Source organism: Erithacus rubecula, assembly GCF_903797595.1.
Source record: "Erithacus rubecula genome assembly, chromosome: 9".
Classification (NCBI taxonomy): domain Eukaryota; kingdom Metazoa; phylum Chordata; class Aves; order Passeriformes; family Muscicapidae; genus Erithacus; species Erithacus rubecula.
The window spans coordinates 20,853,960-20,877,960 of NC_136660.1; the positions used below are offsets into that span (position 1 = coordinate 20,853,960).

Here is a 24,001-nt window from a genome sequence, read left to right on the forward strand (position 1 = left end):
TGTCACAAAGAAATATTGCTAAGGAAAAGTTCAAGAAGCCAAGAAGTCACACTAATAGAAACAGGAAAAATAAGGTAAATGCACAGATGATTCTGTGGAAAACAGAAATTCAGCAATGGTGAAAAAGATTTAAAATATGGCTGAGGTTATGAAGTTAGTTCTGCATTTTCAATAAAAAAATAGATAAATTTCACATGCATTGCAAAGGAAACAAATAACCAGACTACATGTGAAATTTTATGTGACTGTTCTTGAAATATTTAATCTATTTTTGAGAACATAATTACTAGATAATTCTAGATGGCTTTTGACAATGTGACAGAGTTATTGATAAAATGAATAATAATGAATCACATTAAGAGTCTGGAGTGATATATGGGAAACTATAAAAGCAAACACCAATCAGCTAGGCAGTAACTTACTGAGGGCAGAACAATAGTCTATAAATATACAAAAGGAGAGAAATAAGAAAAGGAAGTAACTTATACTATAATTAAATGCATTAATGAAGAGTAGACGTGTCATTGAAAATGCAGAAATTTGGGCTATTATTCATGTTCCTGACAAAAATTGTAGTGTGTTGCAAATATGTCCCTTGTGCAGCTGTTGAACCTCTCTTGTTTGAGAGGCAAGCCATCAGATGGGATAAAGCACTTTTACCTTGCATAAAAATGTGTAAAATGTAATGTACAAAAATCCCTTGTGGAATGGGATACACATCCCAGAGAAGAGATAGAGAAACTGTACTAGTTTAGCAAGAAAGTTATTGGAAATATTTTGAAAATTGCATTTTAATTGATTTCTAATGGATTTACATAATTGCAGTTTCAGCTGCTAGTCAGTTCCAAACTAACTGCCTTGTATTAAATAGTTCAGTTCTATTTATAATTATGAGTGCAGCCTCATGCATGAAGGACTCTATTTAGCAAACTTGAGGAAGAGGTGAAGGAAAACAGAAAAAAATTAGGAGAAATGTTATGAATTAAGAAAATAAGGGATTACTAAATCAGAGATGTAGACATAAGTGATGGAGATAGAGATGTTTTGATGCAAACAAAAAGCAGAAACTAAAATCTATTTGAAAGGTGGAAGAAGTAAAAAATTAGAGATGGTGTTCAGCTTTAATGGAAAATACATCAGCTGCTATAAAAATAAAGAGGCTTTATGGTAAATCCAGCTGTTTCTTTTGAATGTCAAATTTTTGTTTTGCCAGGAAGCAGTAAGATCTTATCAGGATTCTGAGCTGAAATAAAGTTGCAGCTTTGAAACATGATTCTTGGAGAGCACTTAATACTATACTTTAGATCTAGTCTATAATGGTGAAATTGAAGTTGGAGGCTTTCTCAAATTGGCACTAGAATGTTAACTGTTAAAATTCCCAAAGCCAGAATGGAAAGAACATTGCCAGACCAAAAGAAAACATCATGTGGCCAAAAATTACAGTTTATGAAATCTTTATGCAAGCAGTTACTCTGAAAATTAACAGTAAAAATATATCATTAACATTTCTGCTCTCTCTAAAAACTTATTTTTCCCATAGGATTTGCATTATTCTGATCAGATTTTCCTGCAAAAATGGTGTATATAATGCTCAAAGTTTCTGTACAAAGTTGCACATAAAGACATATTATCTTTTAGTTACAAGAAGTGATATCTCCTTTCAAAAATCAGTAAAAACTTTCAGATGAAATGGAGAAAACAAAACAAGCATGTGTAGCTCCAGTGGCCAGACAGAGTCCCCTCCAACACATTGGACATGGTAGAAATTAAACTTAAAAAGAAAATTAAATAAGTGACTCATTAAAAACCAGGTTTTATTCCTAAGCAGCAATGCCCTTGTCATCAGAGAAGACTTAGTTTCCTTTTTGGCACAAAGAGACTCATCCCAGTTTATGCAGCACATTTGCAATCAGCAATCAGTTTTAGAAGCTGCTCTCCAATGTGTGCCTGCATACATTAAGAACAGGGCCATATGTGAAGACCTCACTTCTAAGTGATATTCTTTACAGCATACAGAAGGTATCTTACATCTTCAACTTCATCCACGAAGACAATTAACTTTTCCATTATATAAGCCAAGTAGATGACATCCATTTTATCTGCAAAGAGGGAAGCACCTCTCGTGTAGGCTGTCAGCTGCCGGGAAAACTCCAGCACCGTGGTCAAATTGATGTGCATCTGAAAATACAGTGGAATTGTTAGGCTTAATAAATCACTGGAGATCACATCCATTGGTATAATGGCTGCCATAATTCCACATGGATTCATGTGCATCAGTATGCCATGGATATATATTTCAGGGGCAGATGAATGTATCTTCAGCCTTAGATTTCATTGCTGTTATCTGAAGACACCACCACAACAAACCAGCAAATTTTGAAGATTTTTGTCTACTCTTTCTAGACTGCAACTATCTGGTCTCATGAAATAACAAGCTACAAACCTTGCCTTGCTTCTGTCTCTAGACCCACATGAGAACAAGTCCCAGCAAGGGCTCCTGTACACAGTGGTATTGGCAGGAGGACAAGAGAAGTTCAGACTGGCTGTGAAGAAAATCTTTTCTGTTGTAAGAGTAGTCATGCATTTGAACAGGTTAACCCAAGAAATTGTGCAGCCTCCATCCTCAGAAGTTATAAAGTCCATAGTGTTTAAGACCCTGAGAAACCCAAACTTGCCTCATTGCTTAAAGAAGAATAAACTGGATTCTAGATATCTTCCTAATTATTTATTACCCTGTAATTGCAACGGCTCTTTTAATATATTAATTGCTCTTATTATGAACTCATTTGAAAACAAACTTTCTGTGATCTTATTTAGCACTACTGATACCACCAGGCAAGGAAACTGGAAGTTGTAAAATTAGTACAGCAGTTACACAAATTATCAAATCAAATTATTGTCTTTCTAGCAAAGCATTTTGTTAAAAGTCCATCTATCCCAAACTTGTGCTGAACCACCATTTCTTGCAAGCTCTTCAACAAGACCGGTACTAGAGAAGGGGAACTTGGATTTCACAATGTTACCTGACTAAAAGCATGAAGAACTTGGGTTATTTCTTGTGAGTAAGGACATTCAGAGTAGTTTTCCTCCTCCCAGCGCCCGGTTCTGTTGCATCTGCGCCACGCCTTCGCCTCCTCTGCCCCGCGGTGAAACGCAACAGAGTTAAAGGAATGCTGGAGACAGGGCTGGTAAGCTGTTATCCCAGCCAAAGTTTTGGGCCACCTAGAAACAGCATGACAGCAAAAATTAAAATGCAAAAGGCAACTTAGAACACAGATATATATATAACAATATACAACAGCGAAAAGAAAAGAAGGCTGTTTTAACTCTTCGTGATGTTTTATAATGAATCGCTTTGTTTCCTTGGAAAATTATGCAGTTTCAAGTGTGCCTGGTCACACATTCATTCTGTGTTAATTCCAGGAAGGGGTTTAGTGTTAAGGAAAAAGATATGGTTGGTGTTTTTACTATGTTAATGTTTGCAGACTGCAAAAAGCAGAGCAGTAAGTCCACGAAGCAAAAAACCCCAAAAACAAAAACCTTCCCCCCCTCCAAAAAAAACCCCAAAACAAAGCCAAAAAACCCTATGACTAAATGCTCTTAAAAGTAAGTGCTCAAAATGTACCTGACAATCTCTGCTTTGCATTTTGACTCACCACTAAAAAGCCTTGAAAAATAAAAACCCCTGAATGTCTCAGAAAACAATGAACAAGATCTCAGCAGAGATCATATGTCATGAAGGAGGAAGGAACTAGCCCTCAAAAGTTAGGGTTTATTATTATGGTTTATGTAGTATCATTCCAAAACAGTCTTTGAAAACAAACTAAATCAAAGCAGCCAGAATTCTACTTAGCTGATGGGTCTGTTATAAAAGACACTTTTTCTGTAGATTTGCTGCACTGTCTAGAATGGCACTACTGAATCTATTTCTAGATACCAAATCTATTGTCATTTACAGCCAAGCGTGGACATAGCAGGATCAGGGAACTGAGAGAAATTTAAGAAAATCCTAAGCATGTCATCAGCAAATCAGCAGGTGTGGGAAGGATGAGATTCTTTAATTGCACTGATATAATGAGTGAACTCAATAAATCACAAAAATATTCTGCCATTCAATGAAATTACAGCTTGGCAATCAAGCTTTCCTCAAACAAATGTATTAGCTCCTCTTAGTTACACAATGCACATTCAATTGGACATTGTTACATAATATACTGAAAGGTTTTGGGCTATAAAAGTTTCCTTCATTTCAAGGAAAAGCTAAGAAGAGAAATACTTTTATTTTTCACAGCTGTCACTGAAATAATTCAATTTGTGATGTAAAAACAGTTGATAAAAAATTAATCATGAAAGGAGCTTCCCCAAAATATCAAAATATGTACAGTAGTATATAGAGCATATAGCAGCATAGAGGCCTTTTGCCTCTGGGATAAAATATTATTTTTAGTAAAACTTTTGCATTAATACAATTGGGCCACACTCATTGGCAACTTCAAAAGTAAAACTAAAGAGATAATTCTCAACCTACATTGCCACAGTGAGAGAATCTGGCCTTCATAGCCAGGAATCATAGCATGTAACAATATCACCATTTGCTTTTCAGAATAAGCTTACAGCACTCTATAAAACAAAAACAACAAAGAGTAAAATGTGGCCATGATAGAGAAAACCTCTAAGTACAAAAGGCCAGTTCACTCTGACTCTCCGTGCCTGATTCTTGCTGCAGTTATGCAATTATAAATACCACCTAGGCTGGACAACTGAAACAGCCACACTCCCCTAACAGTTGATGCTTTTCCCCTTTCTTTTGCCCAATAAAAGAACTGTTCTTTCTACTTTTGCCTTTGTGGTTCAATTCTTTCTACTTACATACTTGCTATGTTACCAAAACTTCAAAGACCTTTGTAAGAAAACTTGCTGGTGTGATAGCTCCATCTCTGAGGATAAACCTTTGGAACAATTTCAAACTCTAATGCTGAGTTGGAGCCTGATAAATTCTCTACTATTTCAAATTCATTCTCTCAAACACCAAAAGAACCTATGGACTCAGCATCCTTTTGATGTACATTTTAAAAATAAATTTATATGGATTTCTAGGAAGATGATCAATAGGTTGAGAAATGTCCACTCCTGTTCTTTCAATTTATATAAAATGACAAAAGTGCCCCTGGTGTTAGTTTGTGCAGCCTGAAGATTTTATATATATTTATTTACAGAGAAAAAGATGTCATTTTAAGGCAAGGATATGAATTTCATAGAGTTGTCATCTAAAAGATTCAGTATGAATTTTCTGATAGGAAGAATACATTTTTTTAATGACATAATCAAAATCTGTTTAAGCATATCTATTATGAAAAAACACAATTCCAGTTTTTTTGATGACAAAAAAATCTATAGCTAAGATCGCTAAGGTCTCTAAAGAACTTTAATCCATATATATGAATTGAATATGTATTCAATCCAAATGTATTTATTGCCTCAGTGAAAGAGGCAAACTTGCTGGTACTGAAGTTAACACATAATAACACAGCTTTGTAGTAAAGAGAAAAAAGATCATTTGAGTAGGTTTTTATTTCCACTTCTTTATAATTCAATCCTTCACTTTTATTCAAACATGAGAAGTAGCACAAAAAGCCTTTGGGAAAGTTTTGAAGGTAGCCTAAAAATAAATAGAGGCTTTCAGGTCAAATATTTGCAGAAAGTTCTGCTATTTAAGAAAAGCTTCCTTCCTCATCTACTTTCCTTTCATTAACTATTCAAGCTGAATTCTCATATAATTCATTTGGTAACAAATTACTGTCTTGATTTCTCAATGGGATTGCCATCATACATCAGTCTTATTGTCAAGAAGGTTTTGGTTAAGAGCTTTGTTCATATCATTGGTGTATTTTAGAGCTGACTGAAAACAATACTAAAATCCACAGAAACGTTTTCTTTTGACTAAATCTATTAAAATTTTAAAAAGCCCCACCAGCATATGTAGATAAAAGTAATGATGGACAAAAACTACATTCAGTATACAAAATTTTGCAGACTGCTAAGATTCAGGACAGGTGTAATTTGTAAGCATGTGATATTCTGGCAGAACTGTGTGTCCTTAAGCTCACCTCATACAATCTATTTGTTTTACTAAGTAGTTTTATTATTTTGAGCCTCCTCAGTGAAATATTTTACTAACAGTCTCATGCCATTTGTTACCTCTAATCTCAGCTGAACAAAGTCATCAGAACCAGAATAGATTTTAAAAGTAAAGCACTGAAGAGTTACTCTTCTAATGCTTTAACGCTGTTATCATCTTCTACAAAGACCAAGAAAAATTTTGAACCTTCTCTCATTTATCTCATGTCTTAAAAAAATTCCATTATGCATACTGAGGAATTAGAAGGTTTTCTGACTTCCACAAACCACTGCTTGAAGCACTAGGTCTCATTCCCCATCAAAATCATACAGTGCTCCTCCTCCCTCCCATATTACACGAAAATGACAAGGAAAATAAGTGATTTGACTGACACTGAAGCACCATGTAAACATGAATATGTCTGTACCTACATTAATATATGAAACACACTCCAAAGGCAGAAAGTCATACCTGAAATCTCCCTTGTTGTTAATGATTCTCTCTGCAGGACAGTAGGGTGCAGCTGTTTCTAGCACCACAATTTCCACTTGCTTAGTGCTATTTCCATAGGAATTCTTGACTACACACTCCCAATCTCCAGTTGCATCAACATCAATACTGGATAGGATAAGTTCACTAAAAAAAGAGATTCATCATTGTATACACTAATTATACAGATACCAAGTCATTGGTTTTCTGACATTAGCAAATTTTCAAAGATTTTTAAAATGAAAATATCAAAATGGGGTTATCAGTGGCAGTAAGCTTTGGCAGGACCAATCTATATTGACTACTCAGGTTGTAACAGGCTGTAACAGAGATCACAAACCATCACAAAAAAATACCAACTATTTATCAAAGCCCATCCTCCTTTCCCCAGGCATTACAGAATATTGGGTTTGTTGCCTAACCAAGTCAAGTGAAAAAGGCATTTCAAGTTGACCACACAAACAACCCACAGAGAATGGGTTTGCCTTCAGCTGTGATTACAGCTCCTGTGACATTTCAACAGCACAACCTGGCACTCTGCTATCAGGGGTAGAACATTATTCAATTATTCTAACTCTACAGATGTCACAGGCCAAAGTAATGCTAACTAACTAATAAAATGTAGTCATTTTAAGGAGGTAACACATTATATCTAAAATCAGCCATTGGGCTAGAAATAAATTTTACTGCAGTTTTAAACAAATTACAGTTTTTTAAAGTAGCTGGGAGAGGAAATGAAGTAGCATTTATCTGAAATATTTACTTTGCTTTACAGAAATGGCTTGTCTTTGAAGATGCCTTGTGGTTTAGACAATTAGAAATCATGTAGGAAGAAATGCAGTAGGGTGAGAAAGAGATAATGTACATTATAAAAACTGAAGGATCAAATTAAAAGTTAATGAGTTTGTATTTAAAGTAAAATCTTGAATATTTACTTGTAACCTTTAGGAACTTTAGGTGGAGTCTGACATTTTGAAAGATGATTTTCTCAAGTACCTACTACAGAACTGTTATCTGGGTCCTCAGAAAACAAGTAAAGCATGGTAAACACTCGTTGGTTTAAGTTTGTTGTTTCTGAATTTTTGCATAGTTCTCCAGATAGTCAGTGAAATTTATTATTCAACAGTAACTTTCAAATTTTCACATTATTTCTATTTATGATGGCTTTGAACATCAAGTGTCTTGTAACCCCCTATTTCATTTTTACACTGAATTCTCACACATTTTTATAGCAAAAAATAAAAAAAGGCATTACTAGCCATTCTCAGAGAGTAGCTCAGTATTTTAATGTCAAAATAAGCAATTGTTTTCTTAAGAAGTCTCGGGTGAATAGTTGAGTAACAGCAGCCTCTCAGCTAATTCTTAATATATCTTTTTGTGTTCAGGGAGAAGTACTTCAGTGAAATTAGCCAGATTAACAATGTTTTTAAATTCAATGTTATATTTAATATGTCACAACAATCTTACATCATCTTTATAGACAGCTAAGAAAGATCATATTCCTAGGGCTTATAAAAACAATTATGCATAAAACTTTTTCACTGAAAGAAAAGGCAGCAGGTATATTCACTTGTGGCATCAAGACACGGAGACTTCACAAATGAACAGAATGTATGATAGTTGTGCTGATATTTTGATTAATTTTCTAGAAAATATCTACAATCATTGTTACAATACAAATTTGATAAAATTGGAAATCATATTTACCTAACATCAGTTAGGTAAATACCATATTTCAGCTTATTATGAATTTTACAAGTAATCAGAATGCAGATAAATAAATATAAAGGGTACATTTTCCATTTTTTTAAACTGCTGAAACATGTTCCAATGCAAATTTATCTGCTGCTTAACAAGTCTCCCATCAGTTAATGAAGTTTCCCAGACTCAGAGACAAATATTTACTGATACATCAGCCTTGTTTCTGACAGAAACGCAATACTTGAAAACCAGTTCAAATTATCTCAAAAGACAAGTAACTCCTCACATTCACACTTTTAATCTTCAATTGCCCTTTCTTCAGATGGTGATAAAAAACAAGCCAGAATAGGTTTATGCAATATAATGACTAGATCATGAAATTGTCTTCTGAATTGCCATCTGGCCACTGTAAATGATGCATTCATTTATATTCCTCTTGGAATATTTTGATAGCAAGCCCAATGGTGAAACTGTTCATTTACTTACCATCTGGATATGACAAATGATAAATTGATCTTATACCTCTGGGGACTGAATTTAAAAGAAAAAAAGTATTTTAATATTTTAATACCCCAAAAAAGCAGTCAGCTTGATCCTCTAGCATTTTTTCCACTTATAATCTTTGGAGATTTGACTTCACAGTCCTGGCAGACCAGAAGAAAAGAGTGGACCTTTCCTGGGTATAGAATTTTAAAACTTATTTCACAAAGTTTTCTAGCAGGTCAGTTACATATTTTAAGTCTTGGTATGGTTACATAAGCACACCCAGAGATTCTCACTCGTAGCATTCCTGATCTCTCTTGGCAATGGCAACAAGTTGAAGGTGAGAACTCTCCATAACCTGAGAACACGGCAGGACTCTGATTTAGGAGCTTGACAACAACACAGAAGAATTAAGAGAGGATGGCTCCTTTGATGTATTCTTTTCTTGACCATCCTATCTCACAGGATCTAATAAACATCAGGCTTGGCCCTACACTGCAGCTTTCCTCAGGATGGAGCATGAGTCAACCAGCATTCCCACACCCTCAGAATCAGCAATCACATCCCACTCCTCAGCAGTGACAGCTCTCACTTTCCATGGAAATTCTGACTTCCAGGATGAGAAGAAATGGCCCCAAGTTGCAGCAGAGGGAAGGTTTAGATTAGATATTAGGAGAAGGGTGGTCCAGCATTGGAACAGGCTGCCCAGGAGAATTGTGGAATCATCTCCAGGAAGTGCCCAAAATACCATGTGGATGCAGCACTTGGGGATACAGATTAGTGGTGAACACTTGGACTTGATGATCTTAGAAGTTTCTTCAAACCTTAACAACCCTGTGACATTCTATGATGATTAAATGAAGTCAGACATTCCTGAGATGGTATCAAGGCTAACTGAATATGAAGATTCTGCCTGATGAGAAAACGATGACGAGCAGGCTTTTCTCAAGTTTCCCTTTGAAACTATATTTTTCTCAGTAAAAGCATGGAAAGGAAGAAAGAGAATATACATGGTTCTTTTTTGTACTGGGAAATTTCATGCATGGTAGAATTCCTTTTAAAAATACGATGACTGACATATTGAAAAATTAATTAAAATGTACAGCTGATGCAATTGCATGAAAAAGTTGTTATAATATTCAACAGAAGCCCATGGCATTTGTCATTATAAAGAGAGGAACCAAAATACAAGCGGAAGCCACAGCCATGTAATCAAGTAACCTATGACAATAGAGTTCTATTTGAGGCATGATTTTGCATTGCTACAGCTAGGCATAACTAATTAGACAATCAGAAGTAGGTCTCATTATGCAAAGTTACTCAACCATGTCCTGAAGAAGTACTACAGCGACATTTACTGCACGCCCCAGCAGTCATTTGCATGCCAGGAAACAAAGTAACAAATAAAGAAGCAACTTTAACACCATATTTTGATTGGCTTTCCAAAATAAGCACTTTGAAGTCTGACTTAGTTTCTGTAAGATTTAGGAAGAACCAACTGGTCTTCCTGCAGGAAAATAAAAATTAATTACTTAAACACGTGAGACATTTAGGTTTTCTCATAGTCTTCTTCTGACAGATAAATAGCTAATGTGTTCCCACAGTTCAGGGAGAAGGTCTGCATAGCATGCCTCCAGCCCATACCACCTTAAATTATTAATACTAACATGCAATTTAAGAAATGAGTGTTAGCCCCCAGAGTACACTGCTGCTTGGAATACAGCCTTTCACAGGGGACATAAGGTTAAAACATGGAAAACGAAGAGAGAATCTGTAAATCAAGGCACTTGTCTGAACTCAAATTGCTAGTCTGATCTCTCTGACAAAATTAGTTATTTACCCTTGAAAGAAACAGCTTTAGAAGGCTGATGGCCTTTGAAGTAAACTTGTGTGCAGGCAACAGCAAGAAAAAAGGAAGATGAAAGTTGGTATTCATTTTATGTGAGATGTCTAGCAAGTATTTTCAGGTGTAATCAATTTCTCATACACAGAGGTAATGCAATACACATGATTTTTTTTCTTTTGATTGCATATAAAAAAAACTTAACTTACCACTGAATACCATCTGCAGGTACCCAAGAAATGTAATGTGCTGTAACATACTTTTTTCTATAATTTATCATCAAATAATTTGTTCACATGCTAGAGCCACAAGAGTTGGACAGCACCTAGATTTAATAACAATGCATTGACAGGGAAAGAAACAGAGGGAAAATCTACAACAAACCAAAAACCTACTGCCAAAATAGGAGAAAAGAGATGTATGTCAATTAGTAAAAGGATCTCACTTTATTTCCTTTGTATTGCTCAAATTACTTCAAATGAAATGCAAATATTCAAAAATACTGTCACAGTCTAACATCCATTTGCTGCCCAACAGTCAATAGTGAAATATTTTCTATAGGTACCTGTGACCTACATATATGCCATTAATTTCTTTCATAAAATTGAGAAAAAACCCCTACTATTAATATTAAAGTGATTCTACCAAACCATCTTCAGAAACTACATCAGAAACCTAAACACCTCCACAGCATATCACAACATGTTTGGGTTGCTGTATGAACTCATTCTACTCGTTGAGCTTGTCAGGGGGAGACAATCAGTGCTCTGCACTGAAGGGTGTGCAGAAAGGTTTTTGTATTTACCTTCAAACTCCCCCAGTCCTGGAGTCAATGCATGCCAGCCTAGCTGAGAATGCAAGTGGGGAGAGAAAAGAAAAAGGATCACCAGCTCTAGAGACCCAAAACTTTCTCCTGCTGGATAAACCTTCAGGCAGCTGGCAGGTCTGTGCCATAAAGCTTTCTGAAGAGAGTCCACCTGGGCCAGGGCTATTTACAGGACTTCATGAATCAGTTGTCTGTCACTGAGCTGCTCAGTCAGTTGGTGAAAGGTTTAGGGATGCTCAGATGGGTTTATTATTATTAATTTTGTTCTCCCAGCACGCTGATGGACTGCAGGATGGATACAGCTGCAGCTTCTGGGGAAATGGTGCTACACCTGCTGTGCCTTTCATCTCCCCTTGAGCAGTCTGTGTGCTGCAATGTTGGTATGGTCAGAGGAAGGTTTATTACTCAGCATAACTCCTGTGAGCTGTACACTATCAGAGATTCTTCAACAAAAATAATGCCAATCAGACCAATAGCCAAAATTGCAAAAAAAGCTTGTAAAGTAAAATATTTCCCAGATGACTCAGGAGTGTTAATCTGCTTATGACAATTCTTGGTTATTTGATTACATGTCACTGGGCCCAGCATAAAACCCCCAAACGATCATCACAAAACCCCCAAATGCACAAAAGGAAACAAACCAAAAACCCCACTAAATTAATTTTACAATTTAAAATTATTTGTAAAATGTGCATTACTTTGACATGATATAAATGCAGAAATTAATTATCTAATGAATATTTTATGGGCTTGTTGATACATTAGGATTAGAATATTGACCAGTTTTACTTGCCCACTTACAAGAAATTTGGAAAGATCTAAAAAGAAGGTAAGACATAGCAGTTTCCTACCTAAGAATTTTAGGAACAATATCTATTCTTTCTCAATATTTGGTGTATCTACTACAGTGTAAACTTTATATTGTAACAGCCAGGAACCATGAACAATAAATATATAAACAAATACCATAAACAATTAAATATAGGGCGTATTTTATCCTGGAAGGAGAAAAAAGAGGGGAGAGGACCCATTTTCATGGACTTCCAGCATGTTAATCGGAATATGTTGAAAAGATTGAGATATATGAAAATTAAAAAGTTATTTAGTTGTTGTTTTAATATTTCTAACAAGTATTTCTTTGAAGAAATGGTTTGCTTCACCAGTATTTAGGATGGTTTACGTGGCATCAGATTCTGGATGTATGTCATAAATGCTCTGATATGCTCACATTTGGTTCACAGATTTACAAACTGCTGCCTGGACACAGAGAAAATGTACAATTATAACTAACATTGATGCTGACAGGAAAAATACTTTAGAAAAAGCCAGCCCTGAGATGTTGTCTCCAAAGTGCTGCCACAGTGCAGCATGTCCCCAGCTGTGCAGCTGCAGCTGTTTGAAGCGCCACATTAAAATCATTCTGGCCTTAAAAAGTCAAAGCAAAACTGTCTGATTCTCCCTCGTGGGGGATGAAGTGTCAATTTTTGTTCTTACTGCTGAACATTTCAGTGTTGTGGCTGGATGGACCCACACACAGCTGCTGGATATAAGCAGAGAAGGAAGTGAGAGGTCAAAACTTAGTGCAAGGCATCTTAATCTGCTCTCAACACCAAAGAAAGGGTATTTTTGTAGCAGTCTTCAAGGACTTCATCAAAATGATTTTATAGTTCTGACTTACTATTTTTCTAGAGTATTTAAATTCTATCAGTGAAAATACTTATATATATATATATATATTTTTTTTTTTTTTTTTGTGAAAATATCTATTTGGTATTGTTAAATCACATTTCAATAAGCACTTACCCAAATTAAACCTACAGGTTTTATGACACAGCACAACTCTTAGGTAATGGTCTATTACTTTAATGGCAGAGGGTATGGTGGTTGCTGCTTTTCCTTTTCATTGCATTAGTCTCTTCCCAGGTTATATTTTAAAATATTCCCCACACTCATTAGGAGTAAAACTGTCATTGACTTTTATTCAGGTAATTGAAATATTTTTAGATAAAAGACCTAATTTTAATTAATCTTCCAAGTTAATTCACATGAAGGTACACTTAATCTCACATAATGAAACCCTTATGCTGCAATAATTTAAAATATTATCTTCCTATCTGATATATGAAAACACTGCTGGTGAAGTAGCATCTGTCAGTAGTCCTTTTTGCAGTGCCTGAAATGAGTTGTAGACCATTGCCTACAGGGTTTTGAGTGACCTCAAAATAATACAGAAATACTGATTTACAATTACTGTTATTGTGCTTCATTTGTTTCCTAACTCCTTGACAGCTAAAGGTCAAACAGGGTCAACCAAGCAAACAAAAAATATCAGCACTGAACAATTTCTGCTTATCTCCCTGGATTTCTCACTATGACCCATAGCTGCTCATTTCCAAAATACTCAGGACAGCAGAGGACAAAGTGATTATACAGTATCTACATTTCTGAATCAACTTACTTGGATCTGTCCTAATCTTGTTAATCTTGTGCAATCTCCAATATTCTGCCATTGTTTGGTACATATCTGAAATTCCAGTCAAGTACCCAACCTACCAATATCCTTATCAGGGGTTTTCAGACTGGTTTTTTTACCTAGGCCCAGTTAATTCATGCTTAATTCATGTCTTTTCCAGATGTATTCCTGCCCAAACTCCTAACAAATTTTAGGAGTCATCTGGATCATTTCATGCCTTGAATTTCTGCCCTTCACCTAGAAGTTCTGGAAGCATTTTGTTCTTTATTACAGGATCTGCCTGGATCTCAAACTTGCCTTGATACCATCTGTCTACTCCTGAAATCAACTTTTTTTCTCTAATAATATCTTAAACAATCTTTATTCTTCTAGTGAAACTGTCTCAATCAAACTCCTAATTCTTTACTAAAGTCTGCAGTTATAATTTCCATCAGTAAAAAAGTATTAATTGGACTCAATCTCCTGTTTGGATAACATAAGTTATGATCAAATGTTGTAACCCACAACATTTAATTTGCTTGAAATGCTTTTTGTACCTTCACTATTACAAGTGGACCACAATTTGAAATTCTTCCTTTCTTCTTCAGGTTTTGAGATTTTCACATAATCATATACCTCTCATCTCAAACATTACTATTTATTCCATTATTTACTTGGCAGTGGCTACTGTCACAATGAAAAGAAGCATTTAGAGGATTTTAAAAATCTAGATTCTTAAGCTTATTTTTTTTTTATTAAAAACCCCCACAAAATAAAGTGGCTTATGCCAACCATTTTTAGAAGACTGAGATATTTAGGACAGACTATAATAGAAAAACACAATTTTCAGGGGATCAAAATTCAGTCCTAAGAGTCTGTATTTCCAGTGGCAAATCTATTTGCACAACAAAATGTACATCAGAAAACAACTTTTGATCCTAGCACCTGTTAGCCTAGGTTTAGTTGAGAGCATCTTGGTTTCTCCAGCTGTAGCTCTCCTTTTTATGGGTTCTTAACTTTCTCCACAGTTTAATGTTTTCAGAAGGAGCACTTGTGAACTGTAATGGTCCCAGAGCAGCTATTACAGCTGATGGGGCATAAACACCCTAAACAAATATTTACAGAATAGAACTAAAAAGACTTCCAAATTGTCATTATATTCTTTGTGGTAAATAATAAACTTCTTGGAAATTTAAGTGTCTCTGCCACTGCAGTTTTTTGGTTCATAGAACTAAAATAATTTCCTTTTCTTGTTTAATATTCCAGTAACTGTCCTGCTAGCTTCTCCAAACACTGAAAGGGAACAGCAGGGAAGGCAGGAAAGATGCTGCAGAGAATCCTACATGACTTTCCTTCCATGTGGCTTCAGGGATATCAGAGAATCAGAATGTGTCCATGTGGAATTGCTGCTTATTATTAAACTGATGTAATATTCCAGGCTAAAGGAATTAGGATATCTTCATGGAAGCACCATTAAAAAATTCAGCTAGATCCATTCACAAATGATAGGAAATTAGTCCCACATCATATGTATATTTTCATATCTGACTATGACATTCATACACAGGCATAATGACAGAAAATTAAACATCAGCAAAGTCAAATATTATTATCATTGGCAAGAAATGATAAATGCAAGCTAGCAGCAGAATTGAAAACACCTTTCCAAGATCTCCTGTAAGGGAATACTCCTTGCCAAGAAAAATGTCACAGACCGGAATACAGTTCAAAACTTTAGTTTAATTATTGTAAAAAAAATATTTATTTTAGTTTATTCTTCTTTATCATAAGAGACAAAAAATACACATTTGGATATTTTATCCTTCTACTGTGCCAGTTAATAAAACAGAAGGGTTTAGCATGATATTTGTGTTGTAAATCCATGTCCAGAAATATCTGGAACTACCCAATAAAGTAACCACCTAAAAATGTTTGAATAAGCAGCTTTTGGAACATGACTACACCTCTTTGTTCAAAACCAGCTATAGAAATCTTTAAATTGCTAAGGAGCACAGGCCAAAGTCTGTCCTTTAGTGCAATTACAGAAAGCCACAGACAGTGGACATTTGCTGTAAAGACTAGGTATGCAAAGGCAAAATATGATACTGTAAGAACTGATTTCAAGTTACCTTTATTTTTAGTCCAAATCATATACTTAACATTTGATAGCCTCAGGGAGGCACAGTCTTTCTGATGTTTCAGTGCCTTGTACAACCATGGTTTAGCCCTAAGAACTATCACAAATTAGAATGCAATAGCATGTCACAAGCATACTAAAACATGCATGCTGTTACAATGTCTTAATATTATTATTGTTATGGTAGCATTATTTTAATTTATTATAATAATTATATAAATTAGGATATAGGATATGGTCATAAAGATGGGATTAAAAATAAGAAATCCTGAAGATAATCTTAACAGTCACAGCATGGCTAAGCTTTTCTTATTTTCAACAATACATGTCTTTATGTTTAAATAAAATGACCTCTAAATAGTACAGTTTTTAAAAGTAGGTTCAAAAGTATGTCTTTAATAAGTTAATTCTGATCAGCACCTAGATCAAGGCAGAGGCACAGCTGCTCAAGTATTAGCATTTTTGGCTGGATAAGGACTGTGCTCTATGGTAAATGCAGTGTTGATGCCCTTCTAAATTATGAAGTGCCATGGGTAGTGCAAATAAATGATGAATTAAAATGTTGCATGCTTTTAAACAGCTGTTTAAGGACTTGGACTTGGGGTTTTATTCAAAAAATATATTGCCTTATTTTAACAGTCTGTATCACATAACTTGAGAAAGTCAGAGTATTTTTCCAGTCTGTAACAGCAAATGTGATGATGTATTTAAAGAACATTTTTTCTCAATAGATGTACATACTGCACATTCCAGTGCATACTGCACCATCAGCATCAAGGTCACCTATGAAATGGCACAGTAAACGAGGTAGGCAGCAAATCAACCATCCTTATTAAAATATGCTATGGTAGACAATGGTTTTTGTTTTACAATCTGGCAAAAAAGAAGCAATATAAGGTGAAAATCAGTCAAGCTATCTACAGCTTTTTAAAAGGGATAGCTATTTTGAAAACAATTTTAGACTACTTTAGCTTATTACCATGCTTTACAAATTGCTTATACAGTGCAAAATATAATTCAGTTGAAAAACATAATGAGGTGATTAACAGCATGTCTTTTAATTTCAATATAATGGAAATAGGAAGAACATACTTTAATTTAAGTGACTCGGCAGTTATCTAATAGCTCATGCACTTGGCATTACTGTACTAATTGGTCTAATAGTCCTTTTCATTGATATCAGAAGAAAGCCAGTAGCTGTGAGAATAGGTCAGATCTACACCTCTTGATCTACAGGACTCAAAAGGGGTCAAATAATCAGGGGGTAGATGAAATTAATAAAGCCAAAAGTCTCCAGTGGACAGGATTTAATTTGACTCTCTTCATAAGTTCTATTTGATAGTTCAAGAAGCATTTCAGGTCAATTATATTAATAGAAACTGTTTGAGTGAAAAGATGTTAATGATTATCCAGAGCTAATTAGCATAGCTATTTTCACTCCATCTTATACAAAGAGAAAGGCAGAATATGCACACAGAATCAGACTCTCTTTTTGATCAATGATGGAAACTGGCAGAGGACAAAAGGATGTATGCAACAACTTAGCAGCTTTTAGTGACAAACCAATACTCTGTGATGAAACCCAAAAATAAACACTGAAATTTATAATTTATTAAATAATGCTTAACAGGAAAACTGAAGCAAAACTGGAACATAATTGTCACTGCCAACTATTAGTTTTTGCTTCTTTTATATAAGCCTACTCTACTTCATTCCTCTTGCCCTTTTTACATCAGCAAATGCATCTGTAGGTCTCTGTAGATCTCAAGCAACAGGCACAGAGATGGTAAAAGTCACAGAAAATTAAGGAATATTTAATAAGGAAAGAAAAGTGAGTTTACTTAACTAAAGAATATCGGATGCAGTATATTGGAACCTACAAAAACTAATCCAAGCTTTTTCAACTAACAGCTATTCATAAGTCCATCACTCAGAATTCTAGATGGTGTCATGAAGAAGCGGTTTGGCTGAAAGTCATTCTCATATGCTGCTGAAGCTTTTCTTGTTTTTTCATGTTTCATAATTTACTGTGTAAGAAACTGTTTTTGTCACTTTCAAACCCACGTCTGATCAAACCTTGATACTTAGACACAAAAAGCACAACTTGGAACCACGGCCAACCAAAGCCATGAAAACCGTTATCTCTGTGCTCAGATTCACGCGTGCAATTGAACTGCTCCAAATTAAAGAGCCCCTGCTGCACGTTTTGAGGAATCTGGCTGAGTGTGGGCCCTGTCCCCTTGCCTGCTCCCCTGGCAGTGACAGAGGTGTTACCGTGTGATCAGGCAGCAGTCATGGACGATGCTCTCCTCCACGAAGACGCCGCGCGCCTCGTCCGTCTCCACCAGCCGCCCCCCGTGGTACCACTGCACCCGCGTGCTGCTGTCCACGTAGGTGGCAGTGCACTGGAAAGGCAAGCGGTCCCCATGGAAAACCACCTGCCTTTGGGATGGGATCAGCTCGAAGAGGGGAAGTTCCAGAGGCCCAGCTGCAGGGAAAGCAAAACAAAAATAGGAGAACCAAGTCGCGGTTAATTCCTCTCTTGTGAGTATTGTGAAATGAACTAATTGTATACAAGTCTGGTTTCTTAGGTGTTCATGTGAAAATGATAACATAAGAGACGTGACCCCTAACTGCCCACTGCAGTCTGGTCATGTTGTGAGTTCTGGAGTGTTGCTGTAGAGCCAGGAAACAGTGAAAGAACACAGAACACAGGCTTCCTCTGTAAAGCAGAAGCAGCACTTTATTGCAGAATTAGACACTTTCATGGACTGGTTCACAGAACCAAAGACAGAATTAAAACTCACTGGTCCAAGGAAGGCAACACCTCTTGTAAACTTCACACCTCTCACGCACTCTCCTGTTCACAACACCAGGTGCTAATCTTTATTATTAATTATTTCCCTTCTGCTTTCCTTTGAGTAGCTCAGGAAAATTCACACTGCTCTTTTTCCCTGACTCTTACTAGCATCCACACCAGAGATCACGTGTTTTTTCCACTGGTGTGAGCCCAGATAAATACAGGATTACTAGAATATCTACAGAAAATGAGTTTTGTGGAACAGGTCACAGAATGGTTGAGGTTGGAAGGGATTTTTTGAGATGCTCCAGCCCAGTCTCCTGCTCAAGGCAGGATGCTTTACTATACAAATGTACAGAATAAAAAAGTGAGTCTTCCAATTAGAGAAAAAAAGAACAGCTATTAATATTGGTTCAGTTAACATTCATAAGACCAGTTCACTGTCAGTAGAGGAAATGCACACTGTGCTCCAGAACAAAACTTACTGTCTAGAAAGCCTAAACTACCTCATATGCCTGGGATTTGGATAATAACAAGACTAATAATAATTAAACCCTCCTCTTAAGTTCAACTGTCCCCATGACTTTCCATTTCCCATTCCTTCTGCCTATTCCCCAAGTCATCTCGACTCTCCAGATAATTACTTAACATTAAACATTTATCTAAGTAGCTCTTTTTATCAATTTAAAGATGAATACTTTTTACCAAATTTTTAAATGAACTTTATCTCTCAAAGCTCTCACCCAGAAACATGCCAGTAATGAGAATACTTCATATTCTAAGCAGACTATTACAAAAAACAGCTCTCATAAACACAAACCCAAATGCCTAAACAAAAAAAAAAAAAAAAAAAAAAAGGAAATTTGGAAGGTAAGTGCATTTTTGGCCCTGATGAAAGTCTGCTATTTCATAGATTTGAGAGTGACTGAAGGTTATTTTCCTCAATCCTAAAGTCTCCCTAGAGACTGTATCTGTAGACAGTATATATTTTCTTCTCTTTTTATCTCAAAACTACCTTTAGACAACTTCTGCAGAATACTTTGCATTATGAGACTAATGCTATTTCTTTAAATTCATAACAGAATATTGAAAAGGAGAATTATAGGAAAAACAGAAGTCCTGCATCTAACAAAGATGATAATCTTCTTTGGGATAATAAGGAATAAAGGAGAATCTTAATTTCTTTTTTCTGATATAGCTCTTCTTAAGCAGAAGAAAATTACTACCACTGATACTTTGCTATGATTGCACAAAATTCTTATTGTAATGAAAATACTAAAGATTTACAAACATGACTGACAAACAGATTACCATGAACATTCTGCACAACAGGTCCTACAATACAGACTTTTCCCCTCAGGCTTCAACACTAAAACAATTCATTGAGCCTGGGTCACTTTTTAAACTCACTCTTCAATCTCACCTTAGACAAAAGCCCTACAGTCTTGAACCTTGGTTATCATTCTACCTTGATGAAGAAAGAGAATTATAAAGCTAGATTTTATCCCTTCTTCTTATTCTGTTTTCATTTAAAGGCTTCTCATCATTAATATCAATCCATCCTAGAGAGTTGTCAGCTGAAAGGTCACCCTTCCACCATTTGCACCACTAGTAACTGTCTCAAACATCTATTTTTTTGACAAATGCCTTTTTTTTTTTTTTTCCATTTCACTGCTCGCCATTTTATCTTCCTTAAACTTGCTCCTCAAAATCCTCCACTGCCCTAACAAATACAGACAACTTAGCCATGCCCATCCAGGCTGCAAGCCATAATCACTGGCTCTACAACTGCTCAATTTGGGATAACCAATATTGCTTTTTGTCTTACTCAGCATTGCACCCTAACACCCTTCCTCATGTCATTCAGGTGCTGTCTTCAGAACTCTTAAATTGTGATTAGTTGTACTTACAAACCCAGCTTTGGGCCCTTGTTACTATTTGGGTATTTAAGTGTTTAACAGAACATCCATCACCTGTTTGAATAAACAGTGAGAGGGATCACTTCTACTTTTATACAAACCCTGGCCAGCACAGCACACAAGGTGGGTACAGGTGAATATGTGCTACTGCTGCTTGGGAGGAGCCCACAGAGGATTAAGGGACTAGCTGCCCTCTACTGAAATGTTTTAAGTCTGCTTTGACCATAAAGTGCAGCCTTCAAAATGTACTCCTTACCTGTGCACCCATCCTGTAATTTACCTTCTGATTGCACTTGTTTAATGGAGACAATGATGTGCTACTAAAAATTCTTTGAAGCATAAGTAGTATTTTTATATGACCTTTGGCTTCAAATTAAAAGAAGGTAAAGCAGATTAATGCTTCATTCCTAATAGCTGCAGCCTTGGTCTCAGTCGTTTATATTAAATGTTTTTAACTAGCAGATGGAGAGAATCTCTCTCTCCAAAAAGTTGTGATTTTTGTGTTGCATTACGAAGTCAATTACTGAAAATAAGAAAACATATGGAATGCAAATTTAGCCATAGATTAATGAAATGACTACCAAAATGTAGAAAAATTCAGCAAACTCTGACAAGTACAACAGCATTAGATACTACCCACAAAACCAAAATATTTCTCACGAATACAGTAGTTTTTAACTGAGGATGTTGTATCTGGTAAAATGCACTGAGTGACACATTATGTCATGAGGCTATGAAGTAGGAAGAGTGTGAACTAGAGTATCAATATCTTTAAGTCAAGTTAAATAACTTGCTGAGCATATGGATGAAGTATAACACTATCACTGTGAATTTAATCTCTGTCTAGATGTCTAAGGCTCTCCCATAACCCCTTCTGTTCTTCAGCCCTGGGGATCACCAAATCCAGAAATGCAGTGGGAATGAGGTGCTCTCTGCAGCTTTTGTCAATTTACAGTCAGAGTGAGCAAAAGCATTTCTTTGTTTCAGCATGTCAAAAATGATCACTCCTATCAACAGTGTTCTCATTTTCTTTTTCTTCCCAAATCCTTTTAGGTGCCAACAAAGATGCAAAATGAAATAAACATATCATTATGCTAGGATATCCTCCTGACCAACTTTGAGAATGTACTTATTAGGGTTGGCCAAATTGACAAATAATGCTGAAAACTCATTTTCAAATTAAAAATAATAAAATTTCTATGGATTATGATATTTGCAGACTATGGAAGGCAAACATAAATACTTCTGGAAAACATCTGCTTTTAATCTCTGTGACGTCCACATAAAAATATTAATACCAGAGCTAATCTTCACTTGTTTTCCAGGGATAGTAATGATTTAAATGTCTGAGGCTGGTTCTGCAACCATTACTCATGCAGAAGTTCCAGTTGACTTCTGTGACACAGCTCACAGTTATGAGGATTAATTGCACCAACAAGAGTTTCAGAATTAGGACCAATACCCTTTATCCCAAATGGATGTAAAACTATTGTAGAGTCACATCTGGAAGCACTTAATTTAAATCCATAATCCAACAATCATTCAAATTCAGAATAAAAGTATTTATTAATGCTGTACACACATTTTCATTTGACTTTGAGAATAAAGAAGTAAGAAATTCTGAAAGTATTTGGAATGATTTTGGAGTTATTTGACAGCACTTTAAATATAACAGCTCTGGCAAGCATAGCCCTATACAACTGATTTTTTTTCTTTGGTTATGTGGGTAATAAAGATTAAATTTGGATTACTAAATATATATAATATCTGACACTATTATTTATGTGTGTGTGTATCTGCATGTATGGCAGACACAGCAGCCTCACAAAATTAAAATGTTTACTATTATTTGTTTACAAGGGAGGGAGTAATTTACAGGGATTTTATTTACTTTTTACACACTTGAAAAATATTCCAAGGTGCTCGTTCCAAGACAATCCACTGTGCTGCCCTGGAGCTTGGAGCCAGCACCCCTGTCTGCAAATGAGGGGTGTGATTCCTCTCCAGGCATTCAGATCAAGAGCTGATGGAGTGTTTTACAGTCTTTACCTGTCTTGTCTCTCCAGTCAGCACTAGACCATGATTGCAGCAGAGCACCACAGGAATCACTGATTGCAGCATGAATCTAAAGGTCTAACCCATCATTACAGTAATTACATCTTTTTCGTTATCTTTCACTTCTCAGCAGAAAAGGGTTTTGTTGACTGAAGGCCAGACTCTTTGTGCCATCTAGTCTTGTATTTCAGATTAGACCTAGACTAGAATGCTGAGGACATAGAGAGGGAATCATGTTACACAAAAACTACTGAATTAAGATTAACACTTGTGCCCTTTTCCAACAGAGTATACACCTGCATATTGCAATGCATGCAGTGCCCCAAGATCTTGAAAAAGAACACAGAAATTATATTTAAAACAATTATCAAAAATAGAAAAATAGCAAAGTGCACTGAAGCTCTATGGAAATGTTCCGATGCATATGCCCTTGATAAATTTATAAAAGAATTTGTCTCACACGCATCACGTATTTCCTGGTTTTTCCTTACAATTCAGTTCTTGAGATTTTAAAAGTATTTCAATTTCCCATCTAATTTTGGCCTTCTGTTTTGTTTTAAAACTTGGAAAGGAGAAGAGTACAAAGGAAATACTGCTGACTCTTGACATACATGGAACAAAAATGACTTTAAAAAAGGTAACATAAAGTGCATTTTTACTCATATTTTAGTTACAATTTTAAGTACCATATTATTATCTTTAGATAATACTCATTTCCAATGAGTGTGTGCTACCATTTCTGGGGAAATTACCAAAAGCAAACCTGTAAGCACAAAACCTGGCAAGAGATGTGTCTGAACACACAGAAAGCTGGCCAGTCATTGACCAACATGATCAGCACAAGGTACTGGAGAAACTCTCCTAGCTCCAGCCACCTTCATTGCATTTCCTGCTGCCAACTTTAACCTGGGCAGCCCAGCAGCTCCTGAGTGCATAAACCTTCTGCTGCTCAGACTACCAGAAACAGCTTTCTGCGACACTTTTTCTGGTCCTCATTAACTGGCTTTGTTTGCTATCAACAGTTTTCACACAACCAGAAGAAGAAAACCCACAGGTTCCTCCAGGCTGCCCCTCACCAGCTCAGCACTGCAGCGCTCACATCTCAGGATACACCTCTGGCTTCAGTTTATTGGTAGAAAATTCAGTTTGCTACAGTGCACCACGAGCTTCTGGGACAG

At 35.9% G+C, this 24,001-nt stretch overlaps 1 protein-coding gene across 1 annotated transcript in view; it reads right to left on the minus strand.

Moving 5' to 3' along the window:
• Window positions 1-24,001, minus strand: part of ADGRA1 (adhesion G protein-coupled receptor A1) — a 251,979-nt gene that overhangs the window by 112,340 nt on the left and 115,638 nt on the right. The window contains exons 7-10 of the mRNA XM_079312915.1: window positions 18,324-18,537; window positions 6,590-6,754; window positions 3,024-3,222; window positions 2,029-2,178 (exon numbers count right to left, since the gene is read on the minus strand). Coding sequence (XP_079169041.1) covers window positions 2,029-2,178; window positions 3,024-3,222; window positions 6,590-6,754; window positions 18,324-18,537 — 728 coding nt within the window. The remainder of the gene's footprint in view (window positions 1-2,028; window positions 2,179-3,023; window positions 3,223-6,589; window positions 6,755-18,323; window positions 18,538-24,001) is intronic.